General features: G+C 44.4%; 1 protein-coding gene across 19 annotated transcripts in view; it reads left to right on the top strand.

Moving 5' to 3' along the window:
* The window catches only part of NFIA (nuclear factor I A), a 601241-nt gene that overhangs the window by 536219 nt on the left and 42013 nt on the right, over window positions 1-23009 (top strand). For all 19 annotated transcript variants that reach the window (XM_051857696.2, XM_070078402.1, XM_070078405.1 and 16 more), the window contains one exon: window positions 359-524. In XM_051857696.2, the coding sequence (XP_051713656.1) occupies window positions 359-524 (166 nt within the window). The remainder of the gene's footprint in view (window positions 1-358; window positions 525-23009) is intronic.

Genomic DNA, 23009 nt, shown 5'->3' with positions numbered 1-23009 from the left:
GTAACAGTTAATACAAAACCAAAATATTCCACAGAAAAGCTCATTAGTTGAGTAACAAATCTAGAGTGATCATTGACAGGTGATTTTATGGAACCAAATGCAGAGGACAGTGTAGTTCAAAAGATAGGCTTAGGATGCACTGAGCACGTGTGCCTAACTGGACCTTTCATGGGATGCCTGAGCAATAGGACCCACTAATGCTGCATCCGTGTGGACTTAGGGAAGCATTCATGCAGCTCCTGATACTTAGTAATTTACATTAAAGGTATACATTGAATCTGTTTGCAGAAGCAGCTAATGGTTGATGTTTGTTTCTTCTTTTCCTTGTGTGCATTTTGTTTTTCCCCCACTCTTGTAGCCCAACGGAAGCAGCCAAGGCAAGGTGCACAACCCATTCCTTCCTACCCCAATGTTGCCACCGCCGCCGCCGCCACCGATGGCCAGGCCTGTGCCTCTGCCGGTGCCAGACACAAAGCCTCCAACCACATCAACAGAAGGAGGCGCAGCCTCCCCCACCTCACCAAGTAAGTATGGCTGAGACAAGGCGCCGGCCACTTTACAAAGCTCTGTGCACTTGGATTCACGTGTAAGCTTTGTCCTTCACTGCGTAGGCTGTGTCTGTAGCCACAGACTCCAGAGCTGGTGGTACCATGGTTTTTCAGAGCCAAGGCCAGAATCAAAGTGAACTGTAGTCTCGGGTACCATCAGCTACACCAGATGTGGAAAAACAGCTGGATGTTTAGGTGGACAAGACAGTGTAATTACATGCCTGGGACTAAAATCAAGGTACAAACTGTTAAAAATTGTGTCTTAAGTGGCTTTGACTGCTATACCCATAATCACCAAACTGCATCGACTTGCATGAATTCTTAGCAGTAAAATGTTCCTCAGTCTTCTGGAGAGCCCTGCCTTCCAGGAACTTGCAGTCCAAGGGAAGTGTAGCTAATGACATAAAGTTACATACCATAGACATCAAACAGGGAAAAGGCATTCAGAGCAAAGTATCAATTCAAAGGTGTCTGTGTTGAACATTTGCCACGAGTAAGAGCCTGGCAGAAGATCAGAGCGAGTAGCCATGGCAGTTGTATGGCCAGGCTTGGCAGAAGAAAGAGATAGCGGGTAGAATTGGCTGGAAAGAGAAAAAGAACTCTTGGCTCTTCCCTGAACTGTCTGGGAACATTCAGTCAGAGAATATAGGATTTCAAAACCTTTTTAGATGATGGGAATGATTCCTTGATGGACTAGAAAGCGAACAATTCTCCAGATATTTCCAGATACTTTAGAGATGTCAAGTGGATAGAAATAGCTTGAACATACAAATGTGGCTTTTATTAGTGCCTGCAATAATGACAGAAAGAGATGGCTAGAGTTCCCAAGTGATGGATGGTCTAGCCTTGATAGATGCCATGATAAGTACCTCCCATAAAGCTTTAGAGAGAGATCAGTTGTAAGAAAGGATAGGAATTCTGGGAAATGACCCTTAAGGAGAGCCTTAAAGGAGGTCTTCAAAGAAGGTAAGACTTGAGGCAAGGACTCACAGAAGAAGAGATACGAGAACAGACCAGGAAAGGAGTGTTAGAGTCAAGGAGTTGATCACCTTTAATAAGAGTTGAATGGGAGGGAGTGGAAGGATGTTTTGTTAACGTACACTTTGGGATTGGACAGTCATTTAGATGAGTATAATAATGAAGATCTAGGGCCTTGAGCTTCTTTGCATTCAATGTTAGAATCATAATGATAATGGAAACAGGCGACAAAGGGCCAGAGAGGGAAGATGCGTCTCTGTGCTGTGTTCAGTAGATTTGATTCTGGGGATACTGAATCCAAAATGGTTAGTATCCTTCACGGACAAGTATGAGAGAGTGAGCCACCTTGGCGTACCCAATATTGTGCAGAAGAGCAGGGCCTTGTGCATAGATTCTGTATCTTTAGCAAAGAGATCAAAGGTCCAGGGGCAATTTTGAAGAGGCCTACTTCTCTTTGAAGAAGTGGTCCAACACCTGTTAGTGAAGGAGGAAACATCCCTTCCTGCCCCCTGCATGTTCAACACCAATGCTATCAAGCTGGATTTGGACTCTGGACCTTGGAAGTTCAGCTCAGGAAGGAATTTGTGAGAAGCAAAGGTTAGCGGGAGTACCCAGTTTATTGTGTATAAATGTAGCATCTTCAAATAAACCAGAGAAATAACTGTCCACACACTCTACTTCCATCTATTCACTGGGGATACTGACTTAGAGATTGGCAGCCACTTGCTTATTGTGCCTGCACATGCCTCTCTGCACACTGTTTGTCTGTTCCTGCTCTTATCTGCACAAGACATTGCTTCAGTCTTTTGAAAACCTCGTAGTGATAGCACATCTGTTCCTCACCTGCGGTACTTACGTCGCATGCTTCCTAGTGAGTTTTACAGTAAGGGGGATGAGGCTCAGCTGAGGCACTGTGGAAATACCAGCATGTGCCTGTTGGAGCCTCAAGGAGAGAGGCTTGAGTGTCCACTGTTCAGATTACTTACTGCACTCTGCTTTGAATCAGTTTCCTCTCATAAAATGGGTGAAAATACTTGCCTGGCAAGGTTGTGTGAAATTAGCCATGATTACAAGCACCCTCACCAACCAAATTGGAGCATATTTTTATTACCTGCCCAAACTCTTACCTAGTGGAAGACCTCAGACTTGGGCCATGGTGGAGGATCACTGTAGGGTGTGGAGAAGCTATTCAACCCCTCCATCTAGTTGGTGCCTTTGGGTCCATAGTTCTGAACTCTCCTCTATGGAATGAACTGAATGCCTTACATACAAAGATACCTGTTATCCCTGATCATTTTTCAGCACTGTGTGAGGAAGGATGGTGGGGGGTTGTGGCAGACCCAACTCGTATGGTCACGTAGTAATTAGAGCAATATATAAAAGTTCTGGGGGAGAGGAGAGCATCAGGAATGACAAGCCAAGGTTTGACATCAGTAATATGATCCTACTTTTTGAATCACAGGTTTCCAAAGATGTAGACAGAACAAAATCTTCTACTGAAGGTGTAGAAAGGTTTTTGTTTTTATCATCCTAAAATTTAGCCCCTGTGGTTGGGCTTTTCTAAAGTGTGCCGAATTCACAGTGATGTGTCGCTTCACAGCAATATATAACTTACCATTTTCTGCCTTATTAGTAAGACAGTGACAGGCTGGGAGAGTTGCAATTTATAGTACAGGAAAAGCCTTTCCAATTAAAAATCTCAGTTTTTTTTTTTTTTCCAAGAACTCCCACTCATCTTCTTTGGGAAAGGATTGAAGGGCCACCACCAAAAACTGTAGAACCTCCTCCCACGCCCTGATTGCTAAATAAACTGATAAACAGAATAGAAGAGACCAATGAGTTGGAAGACAGAGCATCACCTTCACTGCTAGTGAATTTAACTTATAACGCACAGCAAATGTGCTCCGTTACACTGAACCCCTGAATCACAGTGGTGTAACTCCCCAGTCCTGGCAGCACTAGACTTCCACAGACCTTCCTCCTTGGGGTACAGCTGAGGGCATGGAGGTGCAGGTGTTGGTGAACCTCTTGCTAGTCCTGACTCCTTAAGAGAAAGAGGTGAGGAAGGGGCGGGACTAGTCACATCCAGTTTCTACTTCCAAATTCTACCATCCAGAGAACAGCAAATGAGAAGGTGGAGAGGAGCCAAAGTGTGTGGAAGGGAAGGAGTGCCAGAAGTGACATCACCTCGTCAGCTCCCCTCCCTCACCAGTCCTCATGATGGTCGCCTTCTTTCCACCCATTTATTCAGCCTTTGTATAGCGAGCATCTGTCCGGTACCAAGACTGTGTTAGCTGCTTGGGATACAAAGGTGATTATTCCCTGCTCTCAAGAAATGGTGATTTCTGGAGGGCAGCAGCTGGTAGGCAGGTCGTTTCCATAGGACAGTGCTGGGATAAAGGCATGCTGAGATGCTGGGGATGACCTGGAGGTTGAGGGGACTTGGTCCTAGCATGGGTGTTAGGTAAAGATGTTTTGGAGGGGACAATGTCTAAGCTATTTAATAGGGACAATATTGTGGTGCTTTAAGAGAAGGTAGGTAGAAACTAGGGGCGGGGGAATGGCTAAAATTTGAGGCAAAACTAATTCCACAAGTCATGTGTTCTCTTAGAGATTAAAACCATAGGGTGGTTGGATCCTGTTTATCTGTGTCAATTTATTAGCTCTCATCTTTAGTAAGAAGAAATACCATGGCAGGGTATTAAGTACAGATGTTCAACATCCCTACAACATGTCCAAAGTGGAGTCTTTTTTTTTTTTTTTCAAAAATTCTAATTGTATAACTTAGGACAGCCTTTTCTGTTTAAGGGTTTGAGGTGGCTTGCATTAAAATAAGATTTCAAAAATTAAAGCTGGGAAATCATGTCTGGGGGCTCCTACATGACCAGTTTTTCTGGGCCTCAACTCCTTTTCTGTTCATGGGAATGGCATGACCCCCTCTCCCTACTCTCATCAGCAGACTGTCAGAGAGCAAGGGTGACAGATGTGCTGGGCTGTGCTGCAGACAGTTAAAAGTCCAAGGCGTCATTTTTAATATCCTTTTCCAATGAAATACAAATGGATGCCAGCCTAGAGCAGAGTACGTATTTCTTAACTAATCAGTTGCCTCTGGCACTAATAGCAAACTTCGCAGCTGTGGCCAGAAAAACAGGGGTAAAGCAGAGCTGGAAAACAAAATGTATTTGCCTATGAAATAAATGTATTTTAATGGGGAAAATCTTTACCAGTGCCTTACAAATCAGGAAAGGATAGAGGTGGGGATAACAAAGTTCTGCTTTCTCCCAAGGACAATTTTTACACCGTGGATGTATTTGGCAACAGTGTTGGACTAGGCCGTGTCTTTTCAGGATCCCGTGACAAACAGAAGGCATAATCTGTAAGAGCAGCTCACAGTGGCTGTGCCGCATTCCCACTACTAACCTGCATTTGTGGGGTCCCCTACCCAGTGAGAAGAGCCCCTCTTTCATTCATTCAACAAAATTTTTTTAAGGATTTATTTTACTTATTTGAAAGAGCTACAGTGAGAAAGGGAGAGAGAGAGAGAGAGAGAGAGAGAGAGAGAGGTATTCAGTCCACTGGTTCACTCCCCAAATGGCCACAATGGCCAGGCCTGGGCTAGGCCAAAGCCAGGAGCCAGGAGCTTCCTCCAGGTCTCCCATGAGGATGCAGGTGCCTAGCACTTGGGCCATCCTCATTGCTTTCCCATGTACACTCTCAGGGAGCAGGATCGGAAGTGAAGCAGCTAGAGCTTGAACTGGTGCCCATATGCGATGCTGGCACCATAGGTGGCCACTTTATCCACTATGCCACAGTGCCAGCCCCTCAACAAATGTTTTTAAAATTTTTAGTCACTTAGTTTACTATCCACAGAGCAGAAAAAGACAAAGAGAGAAATAGAGAGACCTCCCATCTGCTGTTTTACTACCCACAACCAGGAGACAGCCACACCAAAACCAGGAGCTGGGAGCTTGATCCAAGTCTCCTGTGTGAGTGGCAGGGACCCAAGTACCGGATCACCGGCTGCCTCTGGCATGTACATTAGCACTGGGCTGAAATCAGAAAAGAGATGGCACTTGAAGCCAGGTACTCTGGGATGGGATGTGGACATCCTAAGTGGTGACTTAACCATGCCAGATGCCTGTGCCTCAGTCAACATTTATCGAGCATCATTACACCTCTAGGTGCTAGGAGATTCAGCAGGGAATAAAAGAGATGAAAACCTCTGACCTTATGAAACTTTTATGTTACAGAGGGTAAAAATACAACAAACAAAATATGGCATACAAAAGGTAGTTAGGATGTCAGAGGGAATGTGTTAAGTGTGATCTGGGCAGGTGAGGCAAGGACAGTTGGGAGTGGTAAAGGCAGGACGCAGCTCTAAGTGGGGTGGTGGGAGAAGGGGAAATGTGAGCAAAGCTCAACCAGGACTGCTAGGTTCTTAAGTTGGGCTACTAGGAGGGTGGAGCCACCATCCAGAGACAGGAAGACCACAGGAGGAGCAGCTCTGGGTGAGGGCAGGATCAGAAGCTCTGGGGAGGCTCAGGAACCACAGAAGACGGGCGACGCCCACGGGACATCTTCCTGCTGAGACCGATCTTCAGAACACCCTGCCTGCCGCAGCTCTTTGCAGTTACTGAGGTTTCCGCAACATCACCTCATTAATTGGGAAGTTTCCTTTCTGACCATGTGATACAATGAAAGAATTTTCTAGGAAATATTAGAATCCTGAGGACAGCAACTCCAGAACAGGATCTCTTTGTGGTATGATAATTCAAATCCACAATACTTTGTGTTAATTTGTACCAAAGATCCAGCTTGCATACAGTAGGTTGGGACCAAGGTCATCCTATAGAAATGGACTTTTCCACATTTTTTCCACAAATAAAGATTGTCATCATATCCTAGAATTACACTGGGAAGAACAAATCATTCTTGAATTATTATGGAAGATAAACAAGCATCTGCTGCTCCCATTTTAATTAATTAGGAATACAGAACTCAATTTAAAGGATTCAAGCATTTTCCTCTAGGCCTTCTCAGCTATGAATTGTGATTAAAAAAAAAAAAAAAAACTTAGAGTTGTTCTACTACCATAGAAGCATGTAATAATAAGTGTCCTTTATTTGTTTTTCTCTCTGATGAGTCCTATATATACATAAATTACATGAGTGAATATGAACCTGTTGAACCAAGAATATAACAATAAATCTGTGAGTTGGATGGAAATTGTCTAGTGTATAACAAACAGGTACTGTGGGTTTTGGTTAGGAAAACTTCTGCATTCCTGACTCCTTTGAGGCCAGGATTTTATAGACAAAAAACCGGGATTAGAAAGTGGCTTTGCTTTCCCCAATCCTATACTACTTTGCTGGGGATTCAGACACACAGCTGGCCCTGCTCTTTCTACTGCCTATGGTAACTGAGCAAATGACCACATTTCTGCTCATGTGGGGAGCTATAATGCCCTGCCCAAGTCTGAAGTCAATAACAATGAAGAATTTGGCTTTTACTAATGTGTTAAGCACTTTAAAAAATGTCTTGATATATATCTTCTCACTTCTCCCTCCCAATAATCCTGCCACCTTAACCAGGAGGGCCCTTTCCGTTCTCATGGAGGGAGAGAGAGGGGAGCTTTCTCACTCTGAGGGTCACTCAGGCAGGGAGGGTGGAGCTGTGATTCACTCTGAGCTGCCTTCAACCTGGAGTTCCTCTGCTTGCTGTAGCATGAGTATCTTTGTGTTAGCCTCAGCCTTCCATTGTGTGTGTGTGTGTGTGTGTGTGTGTGTGTTCACTGCTGTAAAAACCCTGTAGGGAGAGAGGCAAGCATTGTGTCACAGTGCCCATGTCTCATAACTGAGTGCCAGTTCAAGTCCTGGCTACTCTGCTTCCCATCCACCTCCCTGCTAATGCACCTGTGAAAACAGCAGATGATGGCCCAGGTACTTGGGTCTCTGCACCCATGTGGGAGTCCTGGATAGAGCTCTGGGCTCCTGGCCACTGTGGACATGTGGAGAATGAACCACTGTGTGAAGTATCTGTCTCTCTTGCTCTCTCCTCTCTCTTTCTATCTCTCTCTCTCACTGTCTCTCTGTGTGTGTGTGTGTGTGTGTGTGTGTGTGTCTCCTTTTCTCTCTGTCACTCTGCCTTTCAAATAAATAAAAACAAATCTTAAAAAAAAAAAAACCTATGAGGAGAAATCCAAGTGTTGATGAAGTAATTAGTAGTCATGTATGCTTTAGTATGAACCGGCCGCTGTTCCTACAAGTATGTCTTGTTAGCATGGAAAAGAAGAGAGCAGAAGATCTAGGGAGATGCGGGGCTGTGTTTCCTTTTCTCAGAGTAGAAAAATAATGCATTAGTGGCTGGTTTTCCACAAAATACTTTTTCATTCCATTCTTTAAAATTTTTTTGTGCTTCACATTCAATAAAAATTCACTCAGATGTACAGTACTGTGAGTTTTCATAGCATCACAGATTCTTGTAACCAGCACCAAGACAGGGTACAGAACAGTTCCAAAAGCTCCCGCATCGCTCCTGCCTGCTCTTAGTAGCTGATGCCACATAGCGCCGGGAGCTGCCCGCTCTTTCCTGTTTCCACCCTGATTTTGACTCGTTCATCAGCACTGCTGCTATCCCTATTGTGTTCTACTTTTTTTTCTTCTGAATTGGGGGATTAGGAAACAGACTCAAATCTATAAAGTGTTCCGTGTTAGAGGTGGGAAAGAGATTATTCAATTAAATGTATTGGAACAGCTGAGTTGAATTCTAGAAGAAATTAAGTTCCTTGCCTCAAAGTGAGTTTTACCTGGCTGGGGGAAGGGGGAATGTTATGCCATAAAATAAGAAATGCACAGCAAGTTTATTGGAATATTATAGTTTCATGGCCTAAGTAATAAAAAACATGAAAAGGAAGACTGATAAATCCTACTCTGAAAGTATCAATAATGTGGGCAGGTGTTTGGCACAGCAATTATGCTGCTTGCATCCTGTATCTGAGTACCTGGTTCAGGCCGCAGCCCCTCTGCTTTCTGACCCAGCTTCCTGCTGATGAGTACCTAGGAAGCAGCAGATGATAGGCCCCTGCCTGCCTTATGGGAAACCTGGATGGAGTTCCAGGCTCATGACTTTGGTGCAGCCAAGCCCTGGCTGTTGCAAGCATTTGGGGAGTGAACCCAAAGATACATCTCTCTGTTTACTTTTAAAATAAAATGAAAATAATAATAATAATAAAATAGAAGTATCAATAACTTACACATAAAAAACAAAGTCAAGAGACAAAGGAAAGAGGAAAAAATATTTGCAACAGATGTAACAAAGGGTTAAATGATCTAAAATATGTTTTTCAAAAGTTGGTAAGAAAAAATCCAATAATCCAATAGAAAGGCAAGAAAGGGGGTTTCCATCATGGCATAGTAGTAAAGCTGCCTGTCCCAGCTGCTCCAATATAGACCTAGCTCCCTGCTGATGGCCTGGGAAAAGCAACAGAGGATGGCTCAAATGCCTGAGGCCTCTGCACCCATGCAGGAGACCCAGCAGAAGCTCCTGGCTTCTGGTTTCTGGCTTCTGTCTGGCCCAGCCCTGGCCATTGCAGCCATTTGAGAAGTGAACCAGTGAATGTAAGATTCTCTCCCTCTCTCTTCCCCCCCTTCTCTATCTCTCTGTCACTCTGCCTTTCAAATAATTTATAAATGTCTCTATTGAAAAAATAAATAAAACATGATTAACATTTTTACCTATCAGATTAGCAAAAATAAAATATTTTAACATGATATTAGTAAGTATGTAGAAAACAGGTATTCTTCTGTACTATTAAAGGACTAAATTGATTCAGCCTTTTCAGAGGACAATTAAGTCTTTTACATACCATTGAAATATATATTATCTAAATATTAAATGCTTATGTTTAATTTATACCATGTATACAGTTGGACACTAGAGCAAAATTGCACATAAAGCATTCACTGTAACAGATTATAGAGATTGGCTGCCTAAATATTCACCAATATGAGTGCTGCAAACTAGGGACTCTTTAATTGTTGTTGCTCTTTTTTTAATACTTATTTATTTATTTGAAAGGCGGAGTTACAGAGAGGCAGAAGCAGAGAGAGAAAGAGGTCTTCCATCTTCTGGTTCACTCCCCAAATGGCCACAATGGCTGGAGCTGGGCCGATCCAAAGCCAGGAGCCTGGAGCTTCTTCCAGGTCACCCAAGGACCAAGGACATAAGCCATTTTCAACTGCTTTCCCAGGCCACAGCAGAGAGCTAGATCGGAAGTGGAGCAGCTGAGACTTGAATGGTGCCCATATGGGATGCTAGCACTGCAGGTTTACCTGGTATGCCACAGCACCAGCCCCACTAAGAATTCTTTAAAGAGATGGAGCTATTTGAATTCATGGAGTAGTCTTCAAGTTATATTGTCAGCAAAGGACAGCATGAGGAAATGTGTTCTGTATAGAATGCTACTCTGAGACGAAGGTGTGTGTCTACCTGTGTGCTTTATATGTGGAAGGACAGAAGCTTATAATAGTGGTTGACTCAGGGAAGGGGACCGGACATTGGGGGACTTTTTTGGTCCCTCATCTAATGAGAATGAAGACATCATTAAGTTTAAAATCCACTTTTGCTATCAAATATAATAATTTCTTTATTTTTAAAACTATTTGCCTTGGGTAGAAGTCGTAGCACAGCAAGTTAAGCTACCATTTGTGGAACCAGCATCCCATATCAGAGTGCTAGTGCTCTGTTTCTATCCAGCTCTCAGCTAATGTGCCTGGGAAAGCAGTGGGTGATGGCACAAGTATATGGGCCTCTGCCACCCTTGTGGGAGACCCAGATGGAATTCCTGGCTCCTGGCTTCAGCCTTGCCCAGCCCTGGCTGTTGTAGTCATTTGAAAAGTGAACCAGGAGGTGAAATTTCTCTCTCTTCTTCTTCTCCCCTTTTGCCCCTGTGGGGAGCAACCCGGACTAGACTAAGTTACTGGAATTAAGACTTATTCTATGCATCTGCTCTCCCACAATATGGCGCTGGGAGAGAAGAAAACAGCTTCTGCACAGCTGCCTCCAGTTCAGCCAATAAACTGTAGGACTTGCTCCTGATTGGAGGAGAGCAGCGTACTCGGCGTGTGGGCAGCCGAGTTGGGATTGGCAGAGGAGGACTATAAAGGAGGAGAGAGACGGCATGCACCAGGAACATCTAAGGGGAACATCTAAGGGGAACACCTGTGCAGCCCCCGAGAGAGCCGGCCGGCGGTGTGCCGCTCCCCCGCGGAAGTGGGGAATGTGGCAGGGGGCACTGCCCTTCCACGGAGGTGGAAGGGACAGTAGCCAACCCGGGAAGAACCAGCAGCAAACCCGGGGAGGGCCGAGCAGACAGAAGAACAGCGCAGGGTCCTGTGTCGTTCCTCCACGAAGAGGGGGAGCGACATAATGGTGCCGTGACTCGGATATGAAGCCTAGGCAGGGTTTAGTGTCGTTCCTCCATGAAGAGGGGGAGCGACAGCCCCCTTCTTGCTGTGCCTTTCAAATAAATGAATATATACATCTTTAAAAGAATATTAGGGGCCAGCATTGTGGCATAGCAACTAAAACCTCTACCTGCGATACTAGCATCCTAGGAATATGGACACTGGTTCAAGTCCCGGCTATTCCACTTCCTATCCAGCTCCCTGCTCATGCACCTAGGAAAAGCAACAGAGGATGGCCTAAGTGCTTGGGCCTCTGCTACCCACATGGGAGACCTGGAAGAGGCTTCTGGCTCCTGGCTTCAGCCTGGCCCACCCCTGGCTGTTGTGGCCACCTGAGGAGTAAGCTAGCAGAGGGAAGACCTCCCTCTCTCTCTCTCTCTCTCTCTCTCTCTCTCTGTTTCTCCCTCTCTGTAACTCTTGAATTTCAAATAAGTGTAAAAAAATCTATCTTTTTTTTTAAGATTATCTGTTATTTTTTTCAAGGTTTATTTATTTTATTTGAAAGGCAGAGTTAGAGAGACAGAAGTCTTCCATCCACTGGGTCGCTCCCCAGATGGCCCCAACAGCCAGAGCTGCGCCAATCTAAACCAGGAGCCAGGAGCTTCTTCCAGGTCTCTCACATGGGTGCAGGGGCCCAAGGACTTGGGCCACCTTTTATTGTTTTCCCAGGCCACAGTAGAGAGCTAGATCGGAAGTGGAGCAGCTGGGACTTGAACCGGCACCCATATGGGATACTGGCACTACAGGAGGCAGCTTTACCCACTACGCCACAGCGCCGGCCCCAAAAATTTTATTAAAAAAGCAATATTTGTTTAACAGTGTTGTTTATACCTCAGTTACTACAGCAGCCAAAATCACCTACTGATACATGGGATAGAGGTCATAAAATCCTTGGCAATTTTTATAGACATAGTGCTAAGCTACACTAACCTGAACATTGGGTACAGTAGCAAAAATACATGACCTTTCTGGTAAAGAATAATACTCTTTTCCCCTCACGGGGGCAGTGAATGCATTGTAAGGTTTGCATTTTCATTTGTAGTCGCCATTATTTTGTCACAGGTTGTGCTTTAGGAATCCACAGAATGCCAGTGTGGATGCGTTATCTTAAGTCATAATTTGTTCTAAATAGCATTTTATTGTATGTACAGTCTAGTTTCTTAATGTTTAAATTTACAAAGAGAAAATGAAAAGAATGATTGAAAAATCCAGCATTTTGATGTGTATCTTGATAGCATTTGTTATCATAAATCTACAGAATTGGAATTGTTGGCCCTCTGTTAAAGAAGAAGAAACTGAGACAAGGCTCAAACCAGGCCAGCGCCGTGGCTCAGTAGGCTAATCCTCCGCCTTGCGGCGCCAGCACACCGGGTTCTAGTCCCAGTCGGGGTGCTGGATTCTGTCCCGGTTGCCCCTCTTCCAGGCCAGCTCTCTGCTGTGGCCCGGGAGTGCAGTGGAGGATGGCCCAAGTGCTTGGGCCCTGCACCCCATGGGAGACCAGAGTAAGTACCTGGCTCCTGCCATCAGATCAGCGCAGTGCACTGGCCACGGCGGCCATTGGAGGGTGACCCAACGGCAAAGGAAGACCTTTCTCTCTGTCTCTCTCTCTCTCTCTCACTGTCTAACTCTGCCTGTCAAAAAAAAAAAGGCTCAAACCAGATCTGTTGGGCCCTGAAGTCTAGTGCTTCCTAGGCTATCTAGGTACACATGCTGTTTAGAGGCATATTCTTGTACAGCTTCCATTTGAAAACCCTCAGACACTCCAAGACTTCCCATTACTTCAAGAACGACACAGTCCTGGGTACACTGAATTAGGTGCAAAACACAGAATCCAGGGCAGAAGAGAGTGCTGCCAAGCAAGAGACAGAAGAAAACAGAGCAGTGGGGGGTCACATGCAGTTGGTTTATCATAACCTGTTTAAGTCTTGTATCAGCCTCAGCGTTTTATTACTTCTCATGTCTGAGATGACAGAGCAGATTTAAGATTTTCTTTATACAGGTAATAAATGGCATTGTAGGAAACATGGAAAATACAGAAAAGTTATTATAAAAAAGGAAATTTATGTTCTTCCATCATCAGCTGTTATTAACATTTTGATCTTGTTTTCCTCATCTTTTTTTTAATGCATGTTCAGGTCTATATTGTGTGTGTGTGTGTGTGTCTAGGCATGTACAAGGGTACTTTGAAAAGTTTATAGTAAATGGGATTAAAAGTTAAGGTTTTATTGGTACAGAAATTTTGAAGCCCTTCATATGAAGGGTCTTCTAAACGTTCATGATGGCGCAGGTGTTGCAGCAGTTAAGACACCACTTGGGACTCCCACACCCCATGTAGGAGTGCCTCAATTTGATTCCCAGTCCCTCTCTCCATGCCAGCTTCCTGCTAATGTGCACTCTGCAGGCAGAAAGTGATGGCTCAAGTATTGGATGCTGCTGCCCATGTGGGAGACCCAGATTGAGTTCCAGCCTACTGGCTTCATCCTGGCCCAGCCTTGGCTGTTGTAGGCATTTGGAAAGTGAACCAGTGGATAGAAGTATCTCTCTCTCTCTCTCTCTCTCTCTCTCTGTTCCTCTCCCTCTCTCTCTCTCTTTCTCTCTCTCTCTCTCTCTGACTTTCCAATAAATAATTTTTAAAATACATGGAAACCATATATTATGGAAAAACTATGCATGGATTTTGAAATCTTTGGTCACCAAAAATACACACCTTTTTTTTTTTTTTTTTTTTTTTTTTTTTTTTTTTTTTTTGACAGGCAGAGTGGACAGTGAGAGAGAGACAGAGAGAAAGGTCTTCCTTTGCCGTTGGTTCACCCTCCAATGGCCGCCGCGGCCGGCGCGCTGCGGCCGGCGCACCGCGCTGATCCGATGGCAGGAGCCAGGAGCCAGGTGCTTTTCCTGGTCTCCCATGGGGTGCAGGGCCCAAGCACCTGGGCCATCCTCCACTGCACTCCCTGGCCACAGCAGAGAGCTGGCCTGGAAGAGGGGCAACCGGGACAGAATCCGGCGCCCCAACCGGGACTAGAACCCGGTGTGCCGGCGCCGCAAGGCGGAGGATTAGCCTAGTGAGCCGCGGCGCCGGCTAAATACACACCTTTTAATTCCATTTCCCAAGAACTTTTAAAAGTATATGAGTCTCGGCCGGCGCCGCGGCTCACTAGGCTAATCCTCCGCCTTGCGGCGCTGGCACACCGGTTCTAGTCCCGGTCGGGGTGCCAGATTCTGTCCCGGTTGCCCCTCTTCCAGGCCAGCTCTCTGCCATGGCCAGGGAGTGCAGTGGAGGATGGCCCAAGTACTTGGGCCCTGCACCCCATGGGAGACCAGGATAAGTACCTGGCTCCTGCCATCGGATCAGCGCGGTGCGCCGGCCGCAGCGCACTGGGCAAAGGAAGACCTTTCTCTCTGTCTCTCTCTCTCTCTCACTGTCCACTCTGCCTATCAAAAAAAAAAAAAAGTATATGAGTCTTAAATACTATGATCTTTTCTTACCTTTCTCAGCTATGAGAAATTATGAATTACAAGAGTATAGTCCCAATTTATATATTTAAATAACAGTTGTGTATATCAGACTAGAAAGTAAAGTTGGAAAAAAACTCAAAAAAAAGTAGTGTGTGTCTTGTAGGTGATTATATACACACATATACAAGATGATTAGGATCATACTGAATACAATAATTAGTATGTCTAATTAGCATTTTATACCTCATTCAAAAAAAGGAAATGTTAATTTAAATAATTGTTACCCATTTCTCTACTATATTAATTTTATCAAGCTGTAGAATATGCTCTACCAAATCCTAAGACATATTTTTGTCTCCAGCTCTAATTATCTTCATAGGATAGATTTCTAGAAGTGGAATTACTAATACAAACATTCCTCTTGATACACATTACCACAATGCTTTTCAGAAAGGTTGAGCCAGCGTACACCTTACTGTTTTAACCATAATATCAACCCTTGAAAGTTTTGAGTTTTATTTTTTTATTGTTGAAAGATATCTTGCAGGTGTAATAGCCCTAATCATATTTAAGTTTACAGTTGCTTTTGTTTCCATTGATTTAATGTAAAGCACAGTGGAATTCTGGGGATTTCCCATGTTGTGGGTGAACCCTTTCCATAGGTCCATCTTTGCCTGGCTCCTTGGAGAAGGTCTCCTATTAGCATTCACAGAGGGGGAAAGCCTTTGTTAAAAGGCCAGAAGAATCAGAGCAAATGTCGATCATGCTAGACTGTTTATATAGAGACTCGGAGAGGGTAATTAGCTTGCCACGATCATATTTCTTTTTATAAAAAAACGATTTATTTTATTGATTTGAAAGAGTTATGGGGGAAGGGGGGACGGAGAGAGAGAGAGATCATCCACCCACTGGTTAAATCCCCAATGGCTGAAATGGCCAAGGTTGGGCCAGGCAATGCCAGGAACCAGGAGTTTTATCTGGGTCTCCACAGGGATGCAGGGTCCCAAGTTGGGCCATCTTCTTCTGCTTTCCTAGGTGCATTAGCAGTGAGCTGAATCAGAAGCAGAGCAGCCAGGACTCAAGCCAGCATCCATATGGGATGCTGGCATTGCAGATGGAGGCTCAACCCATTATACCACAATGCCAGTCCTAAAGGTATATTTCCAGTAAGAGATCAAGTAAATTCAATCCAGGGCCGGCGCCATGGCTCAATAGGCTAATCCTCCACCTAGCGGCGCCGGCACACCGGATTCTAGTCCCAGTTGGGGTGCCGGATTCTTTCCCGGTTGCCCCTCTTCCAGGCCAGCTCTCTGCTGTGGCCCGGGAAGGCAGTGGAGGATGGCCCAAGTACTTGGGGCCTGCACCCCATGGGAGACCAGGAGAAGCACCTGGCTCCTGCCTTCGGATCAGCGCGGTGTGCCAGCCACAGCGCACCAGCCGTGGCGGCCATTGGAGGGTGAACCAACGGCAAAGGAAGACCTTTCTCTCTGTCTCTCTCTCTCACTATCCACTCTGCCTGTCAAAAAAAAAAAAAAAAATTCAATCCAGGATTTTCTGGTTCTGAAATGTATTTTCTATTGAATACATTGTACTGCCTCGAAAGAAAAAAGGATAATTTGTGGTGTTCAGGTTTTGTTTGTGTTTATTTTAAGATTAACAAATTACTGGAATATATTTTAAAGTACTCTATAATCCCATTTTTAGAAATAATCACTGCATCTGGATACTTTTTAGTTCTTTGTGTATTTTAATCATAATTGATCATTTCTGTATATATGTATGTATATGTGTTAATGCAGTTTGTAACTGACTTTGTTAATTTTATTTCATATTAAGAACAAGTTGTGATGACATTAGCTATTATTATTATTGATTTCAAAATATTCCAATGTACTGATGAAGCATTAACTTACAAGTTCCAGTGTGGTGCTCTTATACGTAATGCTATAATGAACATCTTGGAGCATAACTCTTTATCGGTCTTTTCAATATTTCCCAAAAACAACTCTCAAAAGTCAGTTCCAGTGCTTTTTGAGAGGCTGCTGGAGTCCTTCAAGGGAGAGTGATCCAATGCATTGATCTAAGCCACTTTTAGAAGCAAACTCCAACTCATCCAAGATTTGTTCCTTCGGGCTCCTGAATATAAATTTCATCTGTGCCTCGTCTTACACATGGTTGCTTCTGATTAACAAGTATGTTCTGTCCATTGAACAACACACAGAAAACACATTAAAAATGACAGATATTGGATTTGAATTAGAGCTATAAGAAATAAATCTAAACAAAAACAAAGCCATATTCTTATCCTTTAAAAATTATTATGAAAAAGACAAAGTTATAGGCAGTTTAAATAGATTCTGTACAGAAATGCACTCGTTGTAAAAAAAAATGCCTCCTGTTGCACAGATTTTGGTAACATAAGCTGAAAGCATCTCCAGTTAAAAGTTGCTCTGGTCCCTTCCTCTCTGTGTGCAAAACACAACATAAATTGTCTGGTACCTTTCTTTATGCATATTTTACCAAAATCCTGATATCACTTGAGCACCTACCTCCCTGAAGATCCTTAATACAAGCAGATACCAACAAGCAAAGCCATCTGGCTACGTTGATTCTTTTCATGATTTTTGTGAACTGTTGCCACATTAAACGCTTCGTGCAAATTGTTGCCATACATGTTAAGTACTGCTAATACATTGAAGGTAGAATTCATTAGCTTTTCAGGAAGGAAGCTTGTGGGTATGTTGCTCTGTGATAATTTACGAGTGATAAGGAGGCTTTAATTTCATCCCCTCGGGGAGGTGGTGTTTTGATGGTGGTGGTGGTAACTTCTTTGTAAAGACAGAAGATTTGCAGAGATCCTAGAATGAGGTGACTGGCTGCACAGATGTGAGCCTGGGAATAGAAATTCAATGCGGTTATCTTCTCGATTCCAAACATCTGGATGAAACCTACAACATCCATTCAATCAAGTGGGGATTTCTAAATCTCTAAACACTGGGTTGGATGTAAGCAAAGGCTGCATGCTTTTAAAAGGCTTCTCAAAGCCATGTGTTTCCCTAGCTATCTAACAATATTAATAACGCTGCCCCAGGCCCTGCAAACTTGTCGATACTCATAGATTTGTTTGAAGGAGAAACACTTCAGTATTCTCCAGCACTCCCTAGTGACCTTGCAAAAAAACAATGCCATTTACGTTCCTCAGTGAGTTCTGTTGTGATGGTTTCATTTAGACATTAGCCAATCTACATTCTAGCAGTTTCTGTAGTTTTTTTTAAGGAGTGAGTTGTTGTTGTTTTTTTTTTTTTTTTCTCACAGAACTTTTTTTTTAAAGAACAGTGCCATTGAGACTTGGGAAACTGCCTCAGTTAGGTATTTAGTCAGCTTGCTGTTTGCAACTGAATACTTTCTTGCACAGTTACCTTCACTGTCAGATGGGACAAATAAACAAATCCCAGTAAGTCTCTTGGAATGAAATTGACTTTTGACTCATTTTATTTTTAGAGAGAACCTGTAGTGCAACCAAGTATGTTGAGTTTCTGACAAGCAGAGGGCACATGAAGGTGCAGGTGGATGATGCAGCTAGGAAAGGCTGGGAGTGGGAAGTTCTCTAGTTATCTTTCTGGACTTTACAAAAGGATTTTTGTATCTTTGTTGTATAAATTATGTCTTCCTCTTGAAATTAATTTAACAGCCTCTTGCCTGCCATTTTCTTTCTTTTTTTATTTTAATTTTAAATTGCCTGCCATTTTCCAACATTCAGGTCTCTCATCATCTCATCTAAAATTTTACCTTCCCTTGGCATGTGGCCACATGTAATTTGCAAATTGCTTCTTTCCTCCTTTCCCCAAGCAGCTGTCCCCTCTGCTCCCTGCCCATGTCAGTTGCTTTTGCTGCTGGCTTTGGGAGCTGCGGTCCCTTGGAGTCTGTCACCAGTACATCACTCTCAGCCAGTCCCAGAGGCCACTTCTGCGTCCCCAGTGAAGCTTTTCCTGCTCCTCCCGCCAGCTGTCACTTTCCTGTCCTTTAACACCCCCGCCAATTTTTATTTGTATTACTTGTAAGCACTCAAATGTTCATCTTCTGTACTTCTCTCTCCCCAGTAGACTCACACTTTGAGGACAGTGGTATGTCTCACCTTTGTGTCCCCCATAATGCTCCGTATGGAGCCTGACATATAGCAAGTGTTGAACTAAGTATCTTTTGGAGAAAGAGAGGGGGAGAGGGAGAGGGAGAAGAAGAGAGAACATATGAAGCTGTTAAAATATTCCTCTCTAGGAGTGGGTATTGTGGCACAGCTGGTTAAGTCTCCATTTGGGATACCCATATCCCATATTAAAGTGCAAGTTCAAGTTCAGCTCCTCAGCTTCCTGCTAATGTGCCAGGGAGACAGCAGATGATGGCCCAAGTGCATGGCTTCCTGTCACCCACACAAGAAACCTGGATGGAGTTCTTGGCTCCTGGTTTTTCTTGGCCCAGCCCCAGCTGTTACAGGCCTCTGAAGAGTAGAGAGAAGATCAAAGTCAGTTTCTCTCTCTCCCTCTCCCTCTCCCTCTCCCTCTCCCTCTCCCTCTCCCTCTCCCTCTCCCATCCGACTTTTTCTCTACCTTCAAAATAAATAAACACATGTCATAGTGATGGAATTCAAGGGAAAAGAAAATTTACCACTCCCCTATATTTGCAGTCTTTGGTAGAACAGAAGAGGAATTTGTCTCCAAACTGCCTATTAGTTTGCAGGCTGCACTTCCAGGGTTTAGGCAACTTCTTTGTTTCTGGAAGTAAATTAAGAACCTCAAGGCTCTGCTAGTAGCCAAGGAGCAACCAACCCTGTGTTCTTTCTGCCACTACTCAAGGCCAGAGAGCTTGGCTCTCATCACTCAGCAGGTCAGTTCCAAGAGAGAGCAGGCTCCAGCCCCTCTAGGGGCGCCTGCAGGCACGTTGAGACATCTTTGTTCAAGGCACTCTCCTTTCATCATCTCTCTCTGCACAGAAATCTCTACATTTTCTCCCATGCTGCCTTTCTATGACTGGACATATTTCAATGGTTGCTAAATTTGAACTACACACTGAAACTGCCTACTCTCAAACAAGCAATGCAGAGGCTGGCACTGTGGCATATAGCCACTCCCTGCAGTGCCGGCATCCCATATGGGCACTGGTTTGCGGCCACTCCCTGCTATGGCCTGGAAAAGCAGTGGAAGATGGCTTGAGTGATTGGGTCCCTGCATCCATGTGGGAGACCCTGTGGAAGCTCCTGGCTCCTGGCTTCAGATCAGCCCATCTTCGGCCATTGCAGTCATCTGGGGAGTGAACCAGTGGATGGAAGACCTCTCTCCTTACTCTCTTTCTCTCTCTCTCTCCCTCTCTCCGCCTCTGCCTCTCTCTAACTCTGTCTTTCAAATAAAAATAAATAAATCTTAAAAAAAATGCAGACTTATACTTCCTACCTTTTCAGATTTGGATAATTTTATTGTTATGGCTTTTATCTTAAACATCAGCTGACACAGACACAGATGTTTTAATACCTTAATATCTTCCTTAGACATACTTTTGCCAAAGATAAGAAACACCAAGCATCTTCATTCAAAACCCTCTGACAATGATCTTTTTTTTTTTTTTAAGATGAATTTATTTTGAAAGGCAGAGTTACAGAGAGAGAGGGAGGGAGGGACACAGAGAGAGAGGTATTCCATCTGCTGGTTCACTCCCCAGATGGCTGCAATGGCCGGGGCTGGGCCAAGCTAAAGCCTAGAGGCGGAAGCTTCATCTGGGTCTCCTATGTGTGGTGGCAGGGGCTGAAGTGCTTGTGCCACTTTCCACTGCTTTCCGAGGCCATTAGCAAGGAGATGGATCGGAAGTGGAACAGCTGGGACCTGAACTGGCAGGGGATGCCACAGTCAACGGCTTAACCCACTGCGCCACAGTGCTCTTAGCACCGTGCTCAGGCATAACTGTGGAGTAATTCATCTGGAAACATCATAATTCCTGTATCAGATGTGCCCCTTATCCCTTCTTGTTCAGGAAAAGAACAAAAGAAACCAGCACCCTAGGAACAACAAAGCTGGAATTGTGTTTGGCTGGTGGGCAGTCAGCCACCTTGACTTCTCAGGAGGTGGAGACTGAGTGTTCCCAGGGACACCCGCAGGGCTGTGACAGCAGTGCTGATGGATCGCCCTCTGCACCCCGCTCCCTCATGGAGACCCATACCCCCCGGTGTCCAGCATCTTCAGCGGCTCTGTAACGTGATTGCTGTCTCTCGAGAGGGAGGCTTGATCTTACAGACAGGGACTTGTGTTGTGCCAAGCGAAGGAACATAGGATTAGCAGAGCCTGTGAGAAAGGGGAGGGGAACCCAGAAAAACGGGTGTTTCTGGGTGTGAGACCAGATTCGGGTTTGGGATTTTGTTACTGCCATAGTGAAGGCCACACTAAGACTTGGAAAATGTGAAAAACTCCATCAGAGAGAGGAAACATCTGTTGAGATTAATGCAGATAACGCAGGCAGAAGCCTCTTACAGGAATATTCTTCCATAATGCTAGGAAAATGGCCCCTAGCAATATTACTAGTGTAGAAGATGACTGCTAAAAAAGCAAACACTTTCTACTTCACAAGCAGCCAAATAATGAATAATTTGATTTCTAATAGAATGTTTGCCACAAGGACTGTTGCAATGAGATTATATGGCCAAATTGATTTTCCTATTGACTTTATCAAAAAGTCATCAAGTACTCCTGAATCTCTCCTCCAGAATTCTCAAAATGTCTCCGGTAATCTCTGCAGAAAATTATTTTCTGAATTTCGTGATCTCCCAAAGCTTTTCCCGTGGCATTTGATTATTGCTGTTGTAAATAAAGCGAGAATTATAATTAAGAAAGAGATAAATGTGATATAATATCCTGGTAAACACAGTTACGTGCAATTAATTACCATATTGCCCCTTTACTTGATTTTATATTCATTTTGAAAGCTCTTAACTGTGCATGTATAATTGATTCACTATGGTATGTATGGTTGGATTTTTTTTAGTATTTAAGATTTTTTTAAGATTTATTCATTTGAAAGGCAGAGCGACAGAGTCAGACGACAGGCAGAGATCTTCTATCTTCTGATTCTCTCCCTAAAATGACCACAACAGTTGGAACTGGGCCAGGCTGAAGCCAGGAGCCAGGAACTCCATCTGTATCTCCCATGTGGGTGGCAGTAACTTAGCTACTTGAACCATCATCTGCTGCTTCCCAGGGACATTAGCAGAAAACTGGACTCAAACTGGCACCCCAGTATGGGACGCAGGCATCCCAAGCAGCAGCTTAATCCACCGCACCACAACACCCACCCCTGTAGTTGTTTTAATAAAAGGTTTAACTTGAGGTTTTGTTCAACAGTGTAACTCCCTTATCCCATGGTTTCTTTGGAAAAATCAAATTGAGCTACGTCATGTCATTTCTGGAACCACATCCTGTTACAGGTGATCCCCTGCCTTTTGTAACTGTAATCTTGGAAGATGAGTCAGGGTGGCTTTTTTCCTTCCCTTCTTTTTCCCAGAAGCCAACTTTTTTTTTTTTTTTTTTTGACAGGCAGAGTTAGACAGTGAGAGATAGAGAGAGACAGAGAAAAAATTCTTCCTTTTCCGTTGGTTCACCCTCAAAATGGCTGCTACAGCCGGTGCACTGTGCTGATCTGGAGCCAGGTGCTTCCTCCCGGTCTTGCATGCGGGTGCAGGGCCCAAGCACTTGGGCTATCCTCCACTGCACTCCCGGGCCACAGCAGAGAGCTGGACTGGAAGAGGAGCAACCGGGGCAGAACCAGCGCCCCAACCGGGACTAGAACCTGGGGTGCTGGTGCCGCAGGTGGAGGATTAGCCAAGTGAGCCACAGCACCGGCAGAAGCTAACTTTCAATAGAATAAATTTCCCTGGGCACCATTTATCCCAGTCTATGATCTGAGTACTTCCAAATTCCTGGATTTTTGTAGTGTAATACCCCCCCACACCTTTTGAATGCAAACACACCAGCACCTCTCTCACCATTGCTCTCTTTGCTGGAGAGGTGGAGGGGAAGAGTGGAGCAGTCCTAGAAGCTCCTGAGAACATTCATTACAGGTCTTCTGGGGGTTCTGAAACTGAGGCTGCAAGTTTTGTCCAGTGATTGAAGAAGACAAAATGCCTGCCTATTGGCCTCATAGCAGTTTTAGGGTAGCTGAAAATTGTTACTATGCTAAACCTCCTTTCAGATGCAGCATTTAGGTCCAACAAAATAGATAATGGGATGTAATGCAGATATTTTTTCAGGTTTAATAAGCTTGCTCTGGTCTGTGTGCTGGCATGTGTGCTGAGATAAAGTCATGTGCTTCTCCGTGTTATCACCAGCAGGGTAAAAATGTCCGAGGATGGGTGGGCATTTGGCCCAGTGATTAATGCGCCCACATCCCATATTGATCTGATACCCAGCTCTAGCTCCAGACTCCAGCTTCCTGCCAGTGCAGACCCTGGGAGGTAGTAGCAGTGATGGCTCAAGTAGTTGGGTCCCTGTCACCCACATGGAAGACCTGAATTGATTTCTCAGCACCC

This window comes from Oryctolagus cuniculus, chromosome 7, assembly GCF_964237555.1.
Source record: "Oryctolagus cuniculus chromosome 7, mOryCun1.1, whole genome shotgun sequence".
In the NCBI taxonomy this organism is placed as follows: Eukaryota; Metazoa; Chordata; class Mammalia; order Lagomorpha; family Leporidae; genus Oryctolagus; species Oryctolagus cuniculus.
The sequence above is the reverse complement of the archived record's forward strand: the minus strand, read 5'-3'. Positions and strand labels throughout refer to the sequence as shown.